The sequence below is a fragment of the Dasypus novemcinctus genome, chromosome 1 (assembly GCF_030445035.2).
Source record: "Dasypus novemcinctus isolate mDasNov1 chromosome 1, mDasNov1.1.hap2, whole genome shotgun sequence".
NCBI classification, from domain to species: domain Eukaryota; kingdom Metazoa; phylum Chordata; class Mammalia; order Cingulata; family Dasypodidae; genus Dasypus; species Dasypus novemcinctus.
Genome location: NC_080673.1, coordinates 5,114,679 through 5,135,345, shown reverse-complemented (window position 1 = coordinate 5,135,345; position 20,667 = coordinate 5,114,679). Strand labels below are relative to the sequence as shown.

The following is a 20,667-nucleotide window of genomic DNA, read 5'->3' as shown; positions in this document are numbered from 1 at the left end:
TGTTCAATAACCACACTATCTAAAACAGTCTTGGGAAGTGAGGAGAGGAAGCAGGCCGAGGTATGGTTAACCTCTGTGGCCAGCCCGGGGCAGCTGTAAGGCGCCACAGCTGCCGGGGAGGGGTGGCGGGAATGGGTGACTACGCCCTCCGCCTGGTACGGGTGACTCCGCCCTCACATTGCCCCTGGCTACGCCCCCTCGCTGGCCCACCTCCGCCCCGTCTCCACCCACTAGTCTGCAGCGCTGCATCTCCTGGCCATATAAGGGAATTCTGCCCGTGCTCACCAATCCTCTCTCACCCCATGCTAGCCCCACCCCCTTTCCCTCGGGCTTATATTGTCAAGCACTTCCTCATTAAATCAGACCTGCGCCATCAGCCTCGTCTCCTGTGGGTTCTTCCCCTCGTCGTTACTTGCCTGCGGCCCCTCTGTGTACTCCTCACCCAGTGAGCCGCAACCTCAGGGAAGCAAATATGGTTCAAAGGATAGAGCTTCTGCCTACCATATAGGAGGTCCAGGATTCGATACCCAGGACCTCCTGGCCTGTGTGGTGAGCTGGCCCACCTGCAGTGCTGCCGTGCACAAGGTGCGCCCCCACACAAAGAATGGCCCCCGCACAAGGGGTGCAGCCCCATGCAGGAGAACAAATCTCCCAGAAGTGGAGTCACCCACACAGAGAGCTGATGCAGCAAGATGACACAACAAAAAAGAGAGACACAGAGAAGAGACCAGATGAGACATGGTGAACTAGGGAGCTGAGGTGACGCAAGAGAATAATCACGTCTCTCCCACTCCAGAAGGTCCCAGGATGGGTTCCCGGAGCCACCTAATGAGGATACAACAGACACAGAAGAACACACAGGGAATGGACACAGAGAGCAGACAACGGGGCAGGGGGCGGGGGAGAGGGTGAGAAATAAGGATAAATAAATATTAAAAGAGGGTGTTAAAAAAAGTCTTTAAACAATTATACCCTTATTTTGGTCCCTTCCCTTTAATATAACTTAACACTACCATACCATTATCTATATGCCTCTCTATCAATCCATTCATCCATCCATCATATTTTTCACTGTATTATTTTTTTATGTTTTAAAAGATACTTTGATTACATAAATGTTAGAGAATATATAGGGGATTTCCGTATGCTCTGCTCCCCACACACCCCCACATTTTCCCATATTAACAACATCCTTCATTTGTGTGGTACATTCATTGCAATCGATGAATACATTTTGGAGCATTGCTACTAAGCATGGATTATAGTTTACATTGTAGTTTACACTCTCTCCTGTTCAACTCTCTAGGTTATGGCCGAATATATAACGGCCTGTATCTGTTGTTGTAATGTCATTCAGGATGATTCCCAAGTCCCTAAAATGCCCCCCTATTACACCTGTTTTTCCCTCTCCCTAACCCCAGAACATCCGTGGGTCACTGCCTCCACAACAAGGGTATTTCTTCCATTGCTAGAATAATAATAAGTCTATAGTAGAATACTAGTAAAGTTATTTTAGTCCATAATTCATTTCCCAATCCTGAGGACTCTGTGATGGTGATGTCCACGCCACCACTGACTGAGGGGGCTTTGATCCCATACATCCGATGGATGGGATCTCTTTTTTGCAGTTGTAGTCACTCTCGGTTCCTTGATGTGTTGTTTGTCCATCATCTCCTCCCTGTTAGTTGTCCTGAGTGAGTCCACTGAACTGGAGAGGTGTTGCAACTCCACTGAGATTCAGGGTTCCATTGGCACTTGGACAGCCCAGAAATTTAAGTCTCCTGGATGTACACCTACCAACTCTAGTACGACATCCATCCATCTTAATGCTTCCCTTAACAGAGCTTCATGAGGATAGGGACTTAGTCACTGCTGAATCCCTAAACCTGGTACAGAGCAGGCACTCAGGACTTGCTCTCACTCTCAGTTTCTGGTTAGATGGCTGCTGGCAACTTCAGGATTACATTTCATGGTCTGCCTCCTATGCACCCAATGGGTAGACATGCCCTTTTTCCAGCTGCTCCAACAAAAGTTTCCCACTGGCTCTCAGTAACCAACCTAGATCATGTGCCCCTGGATATGGGGATTGGACACAGACACATGGACTGCAAAAGGGGAAGGAATGGAATCCCAGGCAAGTCAGAGAACTGTTATCAGACGTTGGACAACATACATCCATTATATCTGGACAGCCTGACTTCAACAATTTAGGAAGTAGGAGAGGTTTATAAAGGCAGACACACTGAGGACTCTAAGAATTGACATCTGGCAAACAGTGTGGTGAAACACGTAGGAAAAGAAGCACAACCACTCCTGACCAGACTTCAGTGATAATTATTCCCTTGTAAATGTTCTACATTTCCTTCTTTTCTCACTATTATTCTCTCTTAAGTTCTCATCAACTAACTCCAACACACTTTTTTTCTCAAAATTTATTTTTTATTTATTTCTCCCCCACCCCTCTTTGTTGTTCGTGCTATCTGTTCAATTCCTTTTTGGGAGGACCCAAGAACCAAACCCAGGACCTCCCATGTGGGAAGGAGGCATCCAATGGCTTGAGTGACCTCTGCTCCCACTTGCTTCTCTTATTGTGTTTCCTTGTTGTGCTTCTTCACTGCATCATCTTCTTGCACCATCTTGTTGCATCAGCTTACCCATGCCAGCCTGCCACATCAGCTTGCTGTCTTGCTCATCTTCTTTAGGAGGAGCTGGGAACTGAACCCGGGACTTCCTGTGTGGTAGGTGGGCACCCAACTGCTTGAGCCACATCTGCTTCCCAACACACATTCTTTAAGGCAAAAATCCATCTATTATCACTATTAGTTACTGTCAAGATTTGTGTAGGTTGTCCTACATTTATACTCACAACAACTTTACAAGGCAATCACAACTATTTCACACATGAGGAAGCGAGGCTCATAAAGCTAAGGAACCTGCCCAAGGTCATACAGTGAGTATGTGGTAGAGCCAGTCTTTGTTTCCTTCACAGCTCTAAATGCTCCTCTCTCCAGGCTCTGCTCACTGTGCTCCCTGTGCTCCCAAAGTCCAAGATTTCCTTCAAGGTCCAGATATTTCTTTCTTCAAGACATCCAATAGCCTCTCTCATCTATGGCCTTCTAAAGCACATAGAGCATTCATTTGATATTTATAAGTATTTCATATAAATGTTTTAAATATATTTAAATTTAAATGTAAAGGCAGAGACTATGCCTCAGCATCTTTGAGACTCCACTGCTAAGTCCCCCCCATCACACTACGTGGACGACACCTCAGTGGAGTCCACCTATTGTGGCCCAAAAAGCAATGGCTAACACTCATGATAGTGACTCAGTTTCCAAGAAAATGGTGAATTGCATTTAGAGATATCTGGGAAGGTTTTTATTCACATCATTGAGGGAACTTGCTTCAAGATTTTTATATATTTATATGAAAATCTTTACTCACTTATATACACAGGCTCAGTTATCATCTGGTACTTATCTAAAGTCATACAGGTAAGAGGGTAATTAAATGACTACTTAACACCAATTCCTTTACCACCCTTGTGATCTCATTACTCACAGAGTTCTCCAATCCTAAAAAACCCCAGAACCAATTCAGAAATTTCATCCTCAAATCTACATTTCTCAAGAACCACTCTCAGTATTAAAATCTGTATTGGTCATGGTTCTCCTGATACACACACACATGTACATATATATTGTAAATATTAAGAAATTTGTGATAGGAATTGGCTCCCAGGACAGTGGGGATTAGCAAGTCTGACTCTGCAGGGCAGGTTGCAAATTGGGAACGACAATGAAGGTTTCAGGGAATTCCACAGGAGAAGCTGGCTGGCTGAAATAGAGACAGAAATTCTTTCTGACTGCTGAAATCAACAGTTCTCCCTTTAAGGTCTTCAACTGATGAGATAAGACTTCCCTCATTCCTGAAGACGATCTTCTTGGTTGATTACAGATGTAATCAGACATAAATGCAATCAACTTACTGATGATTTAAATCCATGAAGTACCTTCACAGTAACAATTGGGCTAGTGCTTCCTTGACCAAACAACTGGACCAGAACCTAGCCAAATTGACGCATGAACTTAACGATCAAACCCATCAACCAAGTTAGACCCACTATCCTACCATCTTAGAGAAAAGGACATCAGGGGTTGTCTAATCCAAGTTCTCCAAATTGCAGATGAAAAAAGGGAATTTGCCCCCCCACACACACACACCCCACTGTCATCAGATGCTACAAATTAGCCCCTTTCCTTCTGTGTACACTGTCCAGTAGCCCTGAGACAACTATCTCAAGGACATTTAAGGATGTTGGTAGCCTAGAGGTGATTTTGACCAAAGCTTCCTGGCCCCTTGTTGTGCTCTGGAATGTGGGAATGAAGGCTGCCCCTGGGTTTCCCACCACTCGAGACATAAGGGAGACTCGGTATCTCTGGGCATGGAAGCTAGTCTGCCTGGCTGGGGTTGGACCACAGCACTGTGGTCCTAAAACAGGGCTCTGTGGGTCGGCACTAGAGGGACAGCTTTCCCAGCCCCAGCGGGTGTGAGCTTGGGGGTCTCCCAACTCCTCAGTGGGGCTCAGGGCTTGGTTGGTAGACCTGAGCACTACCCCTATGCAACCATAGCTCTCCCTCGCCGCCTCTCTCCTCCCATTCCCTTCTGAATCCAGAATTGTGAGAAAGGCAAGGAAAGATGGAAAACCCCAAACCTGTGTTTCAGAGGGAAGCTACAATTGGTGTAATTTCTTCTGTACTCCTGCTTATATGGGCCCCTTACACTGTTGGAGTCCTGGCATTTCCTGCCTGACAGGATTTCATGAGTCTTCTTCAAAGGAGGCACACAAGTGAAGTATTAAGCAGGTTGACTAAGGGCTAATAAAGAACTAAAGCCTAGAACAATCAGAATTTTCCCTCTGATTCCCAAGAGCTGGGAAAGCGCAAAGTAACCCAGAGGGAAACTGAAACATCCAAGAGCATATTCTATAGCAGTATTGGGACAGAGGTCATGGGATATTTCTATTAACATTTAAAGTTACTCCAGCTTGCTCTCAGCTGTGTTTGTAGAGCCATCACTACACCCAGAGAAAAATTAGCTAACATGCTAAAAGTTCATGTATATTATCATACATATTATTCTGAAACAAAATAAATAGAATAATATATTTTATACTTCTAGAGTGGTTTTTTTTAAAGGATTTCAATAGACCAGAGCACTTTGAAGTACTAGAAAAACCCAGTTTAGCTTAAATAGAGGCATTGTACTGAACCTTTGTAATCAAAGGTTAAGAAGTATATAGAGCCTTTTATATTACAAAAAAATAGCAAAATGTTAATATCTGAAATCACTGAAATTGACTGGATTTAGCCTAGACCTGCTGTTATGACAGTCATTCTATGGTTACTCAAAACTTAACCACTCCCTTGTGTATACTTGCCATTGTGATGGTAATTCTAGACTGAACTTACCTTTGTTCAGGGTTATTTCAGAACTAGGCTCACCTCCTTTGTGTTCTTGCCATTGTAATGGTAACCACTCCACCTTCCTGTTTAATATCCATATGGAAAACCCTGTGACTGACCTCGACTCTGTACTTTCCTATTCCAGAAGCTTCATCTCTGATCATAACTTTGCAACTCACTTTGGTTTGGTACCCACCATACCATGTTCTATCCCTTAATGTTTATTAATGAAGGAACCTGTGTCCAGCTCCACCCCAATTACTCATTAGCACCTGATATATAAAATATTAGAATTTCTGCAGTGCAGGGAGGCTGATTTGAGACTGTGCATCTCCAGTCTCCTGCTGGCAAATAAACCCTCTTTTCCTTCCCGTGCCTAGTTTTGTGTGTCTGTCTATTCTGCTGCACCAAGCAAACAAATCCAACCAAGGACCACCCTGGCCCCTCTTCAATTTGGTGCCAACGTGGGGCTGGCATCCTTGTGAGAACAACACCCTTGCTTGGATTCCTGGACTGCCTAGGTGAGATATACACGAATTCCAGCTCTGCAACCTTCTGAGTGTTTTACTTCCAGGCAGATGGGAATCTCTTGCCTCAGGCGTCCAGGATCCCTAAAGAATGCAGGCTAAGAAGGAAAACAGGTTCGGTTTCGTGTGTTGTGTGTGTACTTGTTATTCTTGGTATGCTCAGCAGCAAGTTAGCTCCTGCCAAAGCTGTAGGTGGTATTTGCCACACTTGTTTTTTAGGTTTGGTTTTGGAATAGGGAAAGGACTAGCCCCTGGCAAAAGTAAGTATTACTAAACTTGGTGACCTAGGTCTTGGTTTCTGTACTTGTTAACTAGAATGGGAAATAACCAGAGTTTGGAAGTGAAGGGAAAAAGTAAGTCACTGGGTTGCATCACAAACACTGGGATGATCGCATTGCTTTACCATGTTGCCTATTTTAAAATTTCTGTAATATTTTCAAAGACTTATTACTGCTTGCAGAAGGACAAGCAATAATTTATTCTTGGTAAGAATAAAGTTAACTTTCTAAATGTAAAAGCTCCCTCAAGGAAGGAGACTACAACACAGCTCCCAGGCAACACTTACCCTTCCTCACTGGATCCTGGGGTGCTCCACTTTGGAATCTCAGGTCTGTGAGCGTTCCCTGCACCACTGCTTTGGCAGGCATGGGGAAGGGAGCTCTGCCGCACGTGGCAGCTTCTGTGTAGTCATCAAAGTTCTTTGCATTGTGATATGTGTACATTTGGATTGTTTTCTCCTTGCCTTTTCAGGCACTGTGCATTCCCAAAACAATTTGACTATAAATCAACCTCTATCCTAGATGGACAGAGGTTTGATGGTTCTTCCTGTCTGACTTAGGAACTTTCACGTGGTTAGATACTAACTAACCTCTTCTCTTCTTGAAACCAAGGCTAGTAGAAAGAATGCCAGCCTGGAAATCATGCATTCGTCACTACTAAAGCGGCTCTCTGAGCCTGTTTCCTAATCTATTGAAATGAGGACATATCCTGTTTATTCCTTAAAGAGATTTTCAGTAGTAAGAGTTCTGTGACTCTGTGAGGTCATAAGAGAATTGAGGTAATTGAGAATTGAAGTGATTCTCTAATATTTTTTAATGGGTATTACATCCCCTTTTTCTGTACCAGTAACTTGAGCATTTATGATCTCTGTCTTTCAAGACAACCAAAAGTGATATTAGGTCCCAAATCCTCTGGCCTGAGTTTTCCATCGCTAAGCCACTGATGTGATGGCACTTGACCTTCTTGGGCACAAGGACCATCCAAGCATGCCAAGCTTCTCTTGTCACTCAAAGCTGAAGCCTTCAACTGCAATGCCAAATTCCAGTCATTGACTTACTGAAAAAGGCAATCAGATTGTTTCTGCCACAATAATGAGCAAATTCATTGTCGTGGAGGTAATAAAACTATGGTTTTTTGTGTGTGTTTTTATCCTTCCTAGGTACTAGTTTCAGATGCCACTGATAAAAAGAACATCCTGATCCTCTTAAGCTCTAGCTTGGAAAAATAAATGTGAATAATAATTTCTCACTCTTCATTCTGTACCAAAGCCCTGTGGAATCAATTTTACCACACCAAGTCCCACTGAAATCAATGGGGTAAGCTCCTAGATTCACTTCCATGGAACTTCACACATTGTAAAAATAATTGGATTGCACTGCATTCTTACACTCCTTTCAGGAAATAAAGAAAATGTGCCTTTCCTAGTAGGTGGGGGTGAAAACCAGTGTAAGCATTGATAGGTTTCCCCCGTGTTTTCAATATTGTCCTGTCAAGAGGAGCTATTATCAAGTCCCAAATGAGCCTGGCATACTACCCTCAATGAGGTGTTTAAAACTGCCTTCCCTGGTGAGAATGAAAACACTTCTTTGGTTCCCATCTTTAAAATTAACTGCATAGTATTACCACTAGCAATGAGGTGTTTAACATCAAAATTGCCTTCCCTGGTGAGAAGAAAAACACTTACTTTGTTTCCTTCCTTAAAATTAATTGAGGTTTTTAAAAACCCATCCTTATTCAATCAACAGTTGCATAGAAGGAGAAAAGAGAGGGAGATGGGATTTTTAAATGTTGTCATTGGTAGCCCACCAAAGGTTTTGTTGTTGTTTAGCACTTTCATTCTGTTTTGACTACTAGCCGAACACTTTCTTGTACCTTTGCTTTATTTTTCCTCAATTATATTTTATAACATTGGCTTCACTGGTTTGACCCTTGGTATTGAGTAAATAGATACTTAGAGCAAGGATGAAGAAATTACTCTATTAGCCCAGATATTCATGATTAGCTTGCAAATTTTCCACAAGTCTACTCTGCTTGTCCTATGAGGTTAATGAAATTGCTTATTAAAAATTATAATTGGTCTTAGTATTAATATATGAGTGCTTTGCTAGATATGACTAAAGAGCCTTTCCTTTTTCCATTTCCTTAAGGGGATACCAGAGGCATCTCTAGGTTTTATCAACATCTGACTAGTATTTGACATCTAAAGCATTCTGGGGTCACTGCTTCAGAGAAGGCAAGATGCAGCAGAATGTAGACCACAAAGAGGCATGTCTTGGCTTTTAAAAGTCAGAAGTCCAGGTTAAGGCATCATAACAATAGGTTTACTAAAATAAAGAATCAAGCTACCTCCTCTCCAGATAAGAAATTCTTTAAGGAAAAGGAGAACTTGGAGGGTAAAGGGGAACCATGAGTATTAGACTACTATGTTTCTCTGAGGAGACCTACGTCCTGCCTCTCCAAACATAATCTCCAAGGATTAACTCCAGCAGGATTAGGGGAGAAGGGAGGGAAAGTGGAGGGGAAGGATGACAAAAATCACAGTAGGTTGGGGGATCCCTTAGTAAGGGAAGCAGCAATACATCCTAGAGCATCCCCTCCTAGCTTTCACAGAAGAGTAGACTAGCAACAACTGCATGATGGACCTAGGTGCCTAGGCGAGTGGACTGGAGGCAGCCCCTCAGGCCACCTGCCTCCCCTACCACGATACAGGAAGTAGTGGATGACTACCAGTGCCTGAGGGAGGACAGTCCCCTGACTTCAACAGCCGTGCTGTAGACCTTGCTTGTGGAACCACCTGACCGAAAACTGATGGGAAAGATGGATATCTCAAGGGATGTCTGGAAGCCCTTCATTCTGGCCCCTGTTCCTGGCCCCAATGCCTCAACACTATGTAAACTCTGCAAGTGATACCGAAACTCGAAGAGAAGGAAGCAAAATCCTGAATTCACTGGAACGAAGTCTCCACCACTGAAAACAGAAAATAAATTTGATCACAGGAAAATAGTTATACTTCTTAGCATATATTGAGTTTATACTTGCTGAGATTTGTACTTGCTGCATTTAGAGTTCATTTGCAAAGATATTCTATGTATAAACCCAAAAGCCAATTATGACTGCACTAAAATTACCAAATATAACCTACAACCTATGTCTAAAGCTCTTTTATTGAACGTGAGCAATGTACCAGGGACTGACCGACGCCTTTTAAATACATTATGTCGTTTATTCCTGGCAACTCATATCCCAATTTTATGGGTGAGGAAACCTAGGCTTAGAGAAGCTAAATAACTTGCCCAAGGCTGCAATGGTAGTAAATAGTTGAGCTAGAATTCAAGCCCAGGAATGTCTGAATCCATATTCTTAGCCATTAAAGTTCAGCTACAAGTGCCCTCCCATTCGACTTCCCAGATTTCCCCTCTCTGCTTCCTCTAGCTACTCAACAGTTCCAAGGCATTCATGTTGTGAAGCACCTGGGTATAGAGAAGCACATGCAGACCCTTCCTCTTCCTAATTCCCAAATGGCCCAACAGCTAAATGGATTATTGTGGTCATAATCTTAGTGCCTGGACTTTACAAGTCTTAGCTCAGTTCCTGTTTCTTTTGCAACCCCACTGAGTGATTTAATCAAAACTGCTGACCAAGTTACTTCACTGAGGAACAATACGTGATAGGAGACAGAGTCCTAGACCTACAGAATCTGGAGCCTACAATGTCCCTTGTTCTGAGCTGCCATTTTCAAGGGCAATCACTTCGCTTTTACTTTTCAATTTATGCCTTTCTATTCTCTTAAAAAATTTCTTACATGTACAACTTACAAGTTTTTAAAGATTGGCCATGGGAAGCCGACTTGGCCCAGTGGTCTGTCTACCACATGGGAGGTCCGCGGGTCAAACCCCGGGCCTCCTTGACCGTGTGGAGCTGGCCCATGCGCAGTGCTGATGCGCGCAAGGAGTGCCGTGCCACGCAGGGGTGTCCCCCGCGTAGGGGAGCCCACACGCAAGGAGTGCGCCCCGTAAGGAGAGCTGCCTAGTGCGAAAGAAAGTGCAGCCTGCCCAGGAATGGCGCTGCACACACGGAGAGCTGATGCAGCAAGATGACGCAAGAAAAAGAAACACAGATTCCCGTGCCACTAACAACAGAAGCGGACAAAGAAAAACACGCAGCGAAGAGACACAGAGAACAGACAACTGAGGGGGGGGTGGACAGGAATAAAATAAATAAATAAATCTTTAAAAAATAAAGATTGGCCAGAACTATGTTTTCCTCGGATACTAGCTCTCCTGCTCTCTAAAATATCCAATTTCAAGCATTCTCTACTCCATCAAATGGACTCAATCTCAACTCCCCATCTCCAAACTTACAAGCCTTCTTTTAGTTTTGCAATGGCGGAAGCATCATTTTGTCTACCTGAGGTCAAACTCTTCACCTGTGTTAGATCCCAGCTCCTCCCACTTGTTCAGAAATTATTAGTTACCCTCTTTTTCTTCTGCTTCCTCAAACCCTCCCTATTAGCTTCTCTCAACCAGATGCACGTGCTCGAGCTTCACCCACCTTACATTTAAAAGCTACCTTGACCCATGATCCTCTCCAACTTACTCTCTTCTTCCTTTCTCAGCTAAACTTGTTTCCTACTCCTGAACTCACTGCAATATTGAGGCTGTCCACAACACTCCACCAAAACTGCTTTCACTAAGTTCATCAGTGACTCCAATCTCTAAATCCAGCTGCTGCTACTGTCTTCCTCCTGATTTATCAGCACCTCCTGACACAGGTAAGGACCACTCTCTTCGTAAAACATTCTCTTTTGAATTCCAGGACATCACAGCTTCTCAGTGTGATTTGGCTGCCTTGTGACCTCACACATTGTTTCCCTTCACTGTGGAGTATTTCTCAAGTCAAAAAATAACCTCAGTCATGACATCGACGGGGGCATTTGCTCTACGCAAACGTGTGCACTCCACATGCAGCTCTTCATACCAATTGCCTTGGTAACCCTCTGCTTCCACAGTAACAAATTCTAGACCTGTGGCGATGCCCTTCGGATTGCTCCACGGGGAAGCCATCTGTGGAGGGGCCGCTTGCTGGTGGTATTTTCATTGGATTTCTTCAGAGACATCAATGTAGCAGTTTCAGTGAATGTGGTTCTACCTATAGTAGAAAACTTAATGAAAGGTGGAAAACTCAAGGTGTAAAACCCAATTTGGGGGTGGTGGTGAATTATTTCTCAATTAAATGGGCTTTTCTTCTTTTTCTCCTCTGATCTAGTCTCTAGGGGTCCTGGCGAGGAGGTCGGAGGGGCAGGAGAGAGGCTTGAGGTATCATCCTGGCATCAGCTCTGTGCTTTCTTCCCTGTGGGCTCAATGGAGAGCACAGCTGTCTGTTCTCTGTGCACAGGCAATGCATGCTGATTGTTTCAGGAGAGTCTGAGCGTCCTCTCCTCGCCTGGCCTGAAGACTTGGGAATCACCTGCGTCCTTCTTTCCTGATCTGAGTTATCCACTCCCTCAGCCTCACTAGGATGACGTCACCCTGGACCACGGTGTGCCTGGCTGGCACTTCAACATTTAACTCTCTCAAGAATGTTTTGAATCTTTTCCAGGCCCTGTGAGAGACAGGACTTGTGTGTGTGCTGGGGTCTGGGAGGGGGGTCAGTAGAGCTGGATATCAAAGCTATAAAAGAAGTCATATTTCTACTCTTGTTAAGGCAGATCCATGCTGGCTCAGGGCACTCCTTGGGGCTGTCTTCTCCTGGAAATCCAGGCAAGAGCCAAGACCTTCTGCTTTTACACCTCAAAAGCTATCTGGCAATTTCTAGCAATCAACAACACCCTGCCCCCATCCTTATCCCGATTTTCCTACATATCACCTATCTTAAACCTTAGTTTCTAAGTTTGCTAGGGTTGGTTTAACAAAGAACCACAAAAACAGAAATTTCTTCTCTCCCTGTTCTGAAGGCTGGAGGTCTGAAATCAAGGAGTTGGTAGGGTCATGGTTCCTTCCCCCTGGAGGAACTAGGGAAGAATCCTTCCTTGCCTGTTTTGGTTTCTGCTGAGTCCAGCATTCCCTGGCTCCAATCTCTGCTCCATCTATCTTCACAAAGCCATCTTCCCTCTGTGTCCAAATTTCCTTCTTCTAAAAACACTGGTCACATTAGATTTTAGGGTCCACCCTAATCCAGCAGGACCTCATCTTAACTTGATTACATCTGCAAAGACCCTATTCCCAAAAAGTTCATATTCAGAGGTTCCAGGTGGGCATGAGTTTTGGGAGGATATTCTTCAACCCAGTACATAACCTAAGATCTCTCTCTCTCCAAACAACTCCTTCCCCAAGTTAGAAAGGAGTTTGTCTCTAAGGTGGGAAGGCTCCTTAATATGTAAATATGTGTCACACACCCACACAACCACTGGATAGTCTTAACTTTGTGGTCCGTGGTTTTATCCTGAATCTTTTTTTTGCAAAGCTAAATTATTAAGGAATCAAAACAAAAAACAAAAAAAACAAAACTGCGAATGGATGTAGCTCAAGTGGTTGAGCTCCTCTTTTCCACATACGATGTCCCGAGTTTGATCTTCAGTACCTCCTAAAAACAAAAGCAAACAAAACAAGGAAAACAAACTAAAAAACCAACTCAAGGGAGCCTGTGTAGTTCATTAGCTCAATAGTTAAGCACTGGCTTCCCACATAGATGTCTGGGCCTCAATCCCTGACCCCATACCTAAAACAAAACAAAACAAAACAAAAACTCATGTACCTTTTCTGCCAAGCACTCTAGCTTTCAGACTATATTTGCCATTATTATAATTAAAAAAAAAAATTATTTAGAAACCCAGGCTCTATTTTTCTCTCCCTTAAAGGTGACGAAGCCCAAGGGATTTATGGGTGGAAGGCTATAAGAAAAAATATGAGAAAACTTGGTTTAAAATGACAAATATCCTCCATCTCTACATAATCAAAAATTTTTTCCTTTGCTGCCCCACCCCACACCTTGCCAAATAAGTCACCAAAGGAGAAACTATAAAATTCTCCCAACCTTTTAAAGAGCCAGGTTTTTTCAGTCCCTTTGCCCCTCCAAATTCTTAGCAATTAACAGTGAAAACAGCAAAACTAGAAACAAAATCCCAAACAGTTGGTCAAAATTGCTTTGTGCCTACATTTAGTTTCTTTCAGAACGGCCAAGAAGTGAGCAATAGTGTTATTTTCCTATTAGTTGACTTTTGATTATTTCGTACGTATATAAATTACTTATTTTTGGTTATTTTTATCTAACATCCAGTGACTTTTTGCTAGATTGCTGATTCAGATATTTTTACATCACAGCTCCCCAAAAACTATAGGAAAGGAAAAATTCGTTTTAATTTTTAAGTTATCATTATATGGTCATTATAATTTGATTTTATTAATCTTAGAGTATATATAGAGCTAAAATTAGAAAACTAAAATACGCCGGCAGTGATAGTACCTCTAGTAAATGTGTAAATTCTAACTTGTAAAGAATACAGAGAAGAAAAATAGCTGTTAAGAGGGAAAGGTTTGGGGTGGTAGGGATAAACAAGCACATTTCTATGCTGGCTTTCGGCTATTGGTCCAGTGGGAGGTTAACAGTAAGCTGTCGGTGCAGAGTTGTTATGTTATTGACCAAAAAAAGAGAGCGAGAGAAGCAGGCATTGCCTGGGTTGAGCGGGAGACCTAAGAAACGCGGAACCAACGCCGACCCGTGTGGAGACAAGGACTGGCTTCGAAGACTCGGATCCTCAGGGCAATATCGAACTGGATTAAGCGTGTGATTTTGTTATTATTCAGCTAGCAAGCTCCTCTACATTCCTAAACTCCCTCTGAGGCCAACCTCAGAGCGCTTCGCTCGTCTACACTGAAAAAGGGCGAGAAGCAGCCTTCTGACAGCAAAAACATGGAGGGAAACTTTTCTCTACTTGGCAGGGACCAAAAACAAGGTCTCAGGGCGGAGACCCAGGGACCTCGCTTCCGCTCCGCGGCTCCCGGCCTACCAGGAAGTAAAACACAGTCTCGAGCCCCCGAGGCCTTTGTCCTCCCGGGCCCAGGGGGTGAGCAGAGCTTCCCCGCGCCCGGCGGGGCGTTGCTCGCCTCCGCTCCAGGCGCCACAGCGGGGGGCGGAGGAAGGGGCCCGGGCCGGGGCCAGCGTCACAAAGCCAAGCGGAACCCTCGGGTTTCGGCCCCCGTCAGGACGCCGGGCGAAGCCCCTCGCAGCCCACGCCCCGGGGCGGGAGGCGCCGAGCGCCCGCCCCCTCCACCCTCGCCGCCCAGGCGTCGCGGCCGCGGCGTCGCGCAAAGCTTCCTGGGAGAGGGGCCCGCGCCGCGCCGGAAGGACGCGCGGGAACGAGGTTATAAAAGGGAGGGAGCGGGCGCCGGGCGGAAGGGGGCGCAGGTGCGGCGGCTGCTGGTGCTGTTGTCTGGTGCGCGGGCCTCCCCAGGGGCGTTCTCCCGAGGGCCGCGGTGTAGGCCGCGGGGACAGGCCGCTCACCGCCGCGCGCCCCGCCTCTTGGCCGTGCAGCGTCCGCTCGCGGCTTCCGCGACCCGCAGGCCCAACATGGCGCAGGAGGTGTCGGAGTTCCTGAGCCAGAACCCGCGGGCGGCCGCCTGGGTGGAGGCGCTGCGCAGCGACGGCGAGACCGACAAGCACTGGCGCCACCGCCGGGAGTTTCTGCTCCGCAACGCCGGGGACCTGCTTCCCGCTGGCGGCGCTGCTTCCGCTCCTGCCGACGAAGCCGCGGACGCCGAGAGCGGGGCCCGCAGTCGGCAGATGCAGCAGCTCGTCTCCTTTTCCATGGCCTGGGCGAACCACGTCTTCCTCGGGTGCCGGTGAGTGCCAGAGCGGCCCTGATCGGCCCCCCGCCCCACTTTTGTCCTCCGCGGGGACGGCCCTCAGGTGAGGGGAAGTGGTTCTCGAGCGCGGGAGTTGGCGAGACCCGGCTGCCCTCTAAGGGTGGGAAGGGCGTCTCTGCGGGCAGCAGACGTGGTTAATATCCGGAAGTGCCCTCGTTGTGTGGGGGACTGTTGGTGGAGTCCCTGGCGTTGAGCCGACAAAGGTCTTGTGGATGGACGAGAGATTTAAAGGTAGGTGAGGAGAGACCCCTGCCTCCCGGGCCCTGGGGCATTTGCTGATGGGGGTGTCCAGGAAACAAAGTTTCTGGTCGTTGGTGCACTGCCTTGTTTGCGACTAGGAAGTGCAGTTGCTCTGGCCTGTTGCACACCCGAGATAGCTTTAGAATAAACTTTTAAAAAGTGAACTTTTACCTCTTTTTCAGGTACCCTCAAAAAGTTATGGATAAAATACTTAGTATGGCTGAAGGCATCAAAGTGACAGATGCTCCAATCCATACAACAAGAGACGAACTGGTTGCCAAGGTGAAGAAAAGAGGGATATCGAGTAGCAATGGTTAGCAGATCATAGCTGTGAACATACATAGGAGTTTAGAACATAAGCTTTATGTAATTAGGAATTATTGTTATTACTCCTTTTTTTAACAAGCCACAATTTCCATAATGTTATTAATCAAGTCAGAATGTTAAACCTAAAAATATATTTCTGTGTGTTTTAGATTCTGAATTTGATAGTTTTGATTTTATTTTGACATGTCAAGTATTGTCTGATGCTGTTAATTTTTTAATATTACAAATGCTCTTCAGCCCTGTTTTAAGATATTAATGAAATTAATACTTTCTAAAGAAACTTTTGAAATACTTTAACCTTGTATTTTTATTTTAATAAGTATCTAAAAAGTTTTAGCTGGAAATGTAATTGGTAGATTTTGTCACAAATCTGTTTTCCTTCTTTTCAGAAGGGATAGAGGAGCCATCGAAAAAACGAGTGATAGAAGGAAAAACCAGTTCTGCGGTTGAGCAGGATCAAGCAAACATTTCTGCCAAAACAGAACATGTACCAGCTATGCAGGAAAACAGTTCAGCATGTACGGGGCCTTCTACCAAATCAGAGAGTAGTGGGAACTCAACTAGGAGTCAAAATAACTCTACAGGTGATGGGGATGAACCTGGTTCCAGCCAGAGCAGCAGCAGCGTTTCCTCTCAGGTAACGCCAGCAGGGTCTGGAAAAGCTAATGAATCGGAAGGTTCAGATAAGCATGGTTCAGCATCATTTGTTTCTTTGTTGAAATCCAGTGTGAATAGTCACGTGACCCAATCCACTGATTGCAGACAACAAAGTGGATCACCTAAAAAGAATGCTTTGGAAGGCTCTTCAGTCTCAGCTTTCCAAAGCCGTTCAGAGATTCAGGTGCCCTTGTTGGGCTCCTCAGGAAGTTCAGAAATAGAGTTGCCACTGTTGTCTTCTGATACTAGTTCAGAGACAGCCTCAAGTGGGTTAACTTCCAAAACTAGTTCAGAGGCAAGTGTTTCATCATCAGTTTCTAAAAACAGCTCATCAGGCACATCCTTGCTCACTTCCAAGAGCAGCTCCTCAACAAATCCATCGCTGCTGACTTCTAAAAGCACTTCCCAGGTAGCTGCGTCGCTGTTAGCTTCCAAAAGCAGCTCCCAGACCAGTGGATCTCTGGTGTCCAAAAGTGCTTCCTTAGCAAGTGTGTCTCAGCTGACTTCTAAGAGTAGTTCTCAAACTAGCATATCACAGTTGCCTTCTAAAAGTACTTCACAGTCAAGTGAGAGTTCAGTCAAATTTTCTTGTTGCAAGTTAACCAATGAAGATGTGAAACAGAAGCAGCCTTTTTTCAATAGACTGTATAAAACAGTGGCATGGAAGTTGGTAGCTGTTGGTGGCTTTAGTCCCACCGTGAATCATGGAGAGCTCCTAAATGCAGCTATTGAGGCTCTGAAAGCAACACTGGATGTGTTTTTTGTCCCACTAAAAGAACTGGCAGATCTCCCTCAAAATAAGAGCTCTCAAGAAAATATTGTTTGTGAATTGAGGTGCAAGTCTGTGTATTTGGGCACTGGTTGTGGAAAAAGCAAAGAAAATGCAAAAGCAGTTGCATCAAGAGAAGCACTGAAGTTATTTCTCAAGAAAAAGGTGGTGGTAAAAATATGTAAAAGAAAATACAGGGGTAGTGAAATAGAAGATTTAGTACTCCTTGATGAAGAATCAAGACCTGTAAACTTACCTCCAGCACTAAAACATCCTCAAGAATTATTATAATGTGTCCAAAATATCACTGCATAAAATACTTAATATTTGAAGAGAAAAACTGGCTTACTTTTGTACAATATGAAACACAGGCTTTCACAAATTTTGTATTGCTTCTTTCCAGTTTTGCAGAAAATTTACATTCTAGTTCTCTTCATATAATAGAAGTTGTAAATAATTTATGAATGACAGTATACATTAAAAGTATGCATTAACAGCATATCAGTATGCTGGTTTATTTGCTGAAGAAAATACTGTCTTCTATTTTTAATGATACATTAGGTACGATGTGTAGTTCTGTAGTGTCTTAAAACTTTTGTACTACTTTCAATTTGGGTGAAAATGTGTTGTCTACCATGCTCTTTTTTCTTTTTTTTTCTGAATAAACTTTCACATCAAAGAAAAGGGACCACAGTATTTGAATGGCTGAAAGTCTGTGAAACAAGGTGTTTAGAAATGTTGCCCATAGTATTGAACATGTCTGTTAGAGAATAAAAGGAAAAATAGTTGCCTCAGACTATTTTTATGAGACGTTGTAAGCATTTTTAGATATAAAGCAGTATAAAGTACTTGATGTTTTATTCTAAAATAGTTTAAAATTCAGATTTTGATGGCTGCACATTCTTTAAGTGGGTTAATTTATGTTTTGAGGTAAAATACAATTTACACTTCTTGAAGACATAAATGTGGGTTTCTATATTAAGCATATTTTGTGACTACTATTATAACAACCGATTTGTTTAGATATTAAATGCTTTCAGCTATTTTACCTTTTCATGAAGTTGTGTTTTTTTTCCCCTATGTCAGAACCAATTCCTGCAAACAGGTTTTCTACTACCAGTCATTGTAAATTACAGTCAGGTAAATTGTTCATACACAATTCTTTATGGTAGGGAAATGAGAATTTTCAAATCTGAAACTAGATGTTTTTGTGTTTACAAATCTCATGGAAGACTATTGGAAAGAACGGAGAGCCTGTTCAGTTGTATTACCTTTGTTAGTAAAGAAATGGAATCTTGTTCTTGTGTCTGGGTGCTCCTGGCTATATTATTCTGTTGCATGTTTTTCATTTTTCTTCAAATTTGGGCCCAACATGTAGTCTTTGGCCTTTTTTTCTGGCTTTCTAAATATGTTTTAAAATAGGGCACATTGAGCAGTAGTAGTGATATTACATATGAAGAAAGAATCAGGAAATAATCTTTTATGTGCCAGTTGTATTTAAAAAGGAAAATTGAACATATCTGGCACAACTTAAATGTGTAGAAATTATTCCTATTTTATGACGACTACACAAGGATACTTCAATTAATTGTACTTAAATTGAAATAATCACGGATGTTTTTATTATACTATATAATATGGTCAATTTTTTAGGATGTTTAATGGGATACCAAAGCTAAAAATCCATATTCTGTGATTGGGTTGCCTTTATATTATGGGTAGCATTATCATGAATGTATTGTGGAAGGATTTTTATTATTTTACTTTGCTCCGTCTTGGAATGTGTATTTTGTGGGATAATGATTATCAGAAAAATGGGCTAACAATGACTACAGTAAATTTCTGTAGTAGTAGGTGGTTTGGTGATTTCCTAAATTGGTTTGTTTCAAGTTAATATAAAGGTTATTGAAAATCCTTGAAATTTTATAACTCAAGAGCTTGTATGTGGAAAGCTGGTGCTCAACCGCTGAACCACATTGGCTCCCCTGAGTTCGTTTTTTCATTTGTTTTTAGGAGGCACTAGGAACCGAACCTAGGACCCTCCCATGTAGGAGGCGCGCACCCAACTGCTTGAGACACATCCACTTCCCTTTAATGCCTTTTGATGTGGTAGAATTAGAGGAAGCTATTTAGTGTAAAAACAAATTGTTTTAGTTTATAAACATTCATTTACTATAGAATCTTATTTAAAAGCTTACTTTAGATAAAATAAAAATTTAAGGATCCCTGCTTTAAGAGGAAAGGGTGTTTTATTAGCTTCAAAGCTGTTGTGGTGCAGAAAAAAACCCCAGAAACTTGGGAATCTTATTCTTGAGGTAGAATCTTGGCTCTGCCTCTTCCTAGACATGTAACTTCCTGGAATTTAAACTTTTAACTTCATCTATAGAATAGGTTTAATAGCTTCTTCATAGAACTATTAAGATTAAATGAGATAATATATTTGAAATGCCTAGCACGGTGCATTCATACTACAGTTCACTAATTGTGTTGTTTGTGTGTACATTTAACCCTTATAGCCTTATGAATAGCTATTTTCATTTGGCCTAGGAATTTTCAGATGAAACTGAAATACAGATTAAGTAATTTGGTCAAAGATGACCTGATTCAAGCACTGATGCCAGAGCCAAAGCTCTTAACCATATTGTATTGTGTATTATCTTCTCTAAACGCTAAAATTTTGGAAACAACTCCTCAGGATGTGATTGTACCTAGTGAGCCAAAACATCTTTCAGAAGCCTCATCTTGAAACAAGTAACTTAAGAAGCTCTACTCTTTATTAATGTTTCTTTTATATGGTGAATATTCTCAGAATTAGTTCTCAGAACTCCATCCCATGTAGGTAGAGTTGAAGTTTGTTTAAAAAAAAAAAGCCTAATTTGCAATCAAGTTAGGTTATCGAACCAAGAACAACTGGCTTTTGTAATTGATGAGGTAAGATAGTGATATACTGAGATTAATCTTTCTTGATGGTGCTAAAATCAAGATTTTTTTTTTAATGGTAAAGTTGACTTCAAACAACAGTGTTGCCATTAGTTTTTTACCCAAGATTTTTGGTGCCTGCCACTGCTGCCATTGGCTGGGAATAATGATCAGAAGGATATGGGTAGCCCCAAAGCTTTTATCAGTTTTTAAAAAATCACCCCCCACCCCCACCCGTTTTTGCACTCACTGCTTGTCATAAGAGGGACTGGGAACTGAACCCAGGACCTCCCATGTGGGAGGGAGGGTAGGCACCTAATTGCTTGAGCCACAACCCCTTCCTGCTTGTTGTGTTTACTGTTTTTCACTGTCCTGTGTCAGCTTGCTGTCTTTGTCTTTAGGAGGCACTGGGAATCAAACCCGGGACTTCCCACATGGTAGGCGGGAGCCCAATTACTTGAGCCATATCTGCTTCCCAGTTCCAAAGCTTTTGATGTGTATTATCAAAAGCCCTACTCCAGTTTAAATTATGTATGAAAAGACCATTGTTTTCCCTGCAGCTTTTCTAGGTACAGAGTTATTGCTGTTTGGATTCCTGAGTAAAAGCAGTAAAAAACCAAAGC

The 20,667-nt window shown here is 43.2% G+C and overlaps 1 protein-coding gene across 2 annotated transcripts; it reads left to right on the top strand.

Moving 5' to 3' along the window:
* The first annotated feature begins 11,515 nt into the window (after window positions 1-11,515).
* CDKN2AIP (CDKN2A interacting protein) lies at window positions 11,516-18,179 on the top strand. Of its 2 annotated transcripts, none has more exons than XM_004481737.4 (3): window positions 11,516-15,108; window positions 15,555-15,654; window positions 16,089-18,179. In XM_004481737.4, exons 1-3 carry the CDS (start codon window positions 14,180-14,182, stop codon window positions 16,095-16,097), a joined length of 1,038 nt encoding a protein of 345 aa, XP_004481794.2. In that variant the 5' UTR covers window positions 11,516-14,179; the 3' UTR covers window positions 16,098-18,179. The 2 variants fall into 2 exon arrangements, with proteins under 2 accessions (XP_004481794.2, XP_004481793.2); XM_004481736.4 differs by having other exon boundaries at window positions 15,555-15,685.
* Window positions 18,180-20,667: the final 2,488 nt, after the last annotated feature.

Bases quoted from the DNA above. Each gene is read 5' to 3' on its own strand.
- CDKN2AIP (XM_004481736.4), top strand. From the start codon at position 14,180: ATGGAGGGAAACTTTTCTCTACTTGGCAGGGACCAAAAACAAGGTCTC. The intron at 15,109-15,554 runs GTGAGTGCCAGA...CCTCTTTTTCAG, and splicing joins CACGTCTTCCTCGGGTGCCG to GTACCCTCAAAAAGTTATGG. The intron at 15,686-16,088 runs GTTAGCAGATCA...CCTTCTTTTCAG, and splicing joins AGGGATATCGAGTAGCAATG to AAGGGATAGAGGAGCCATCG.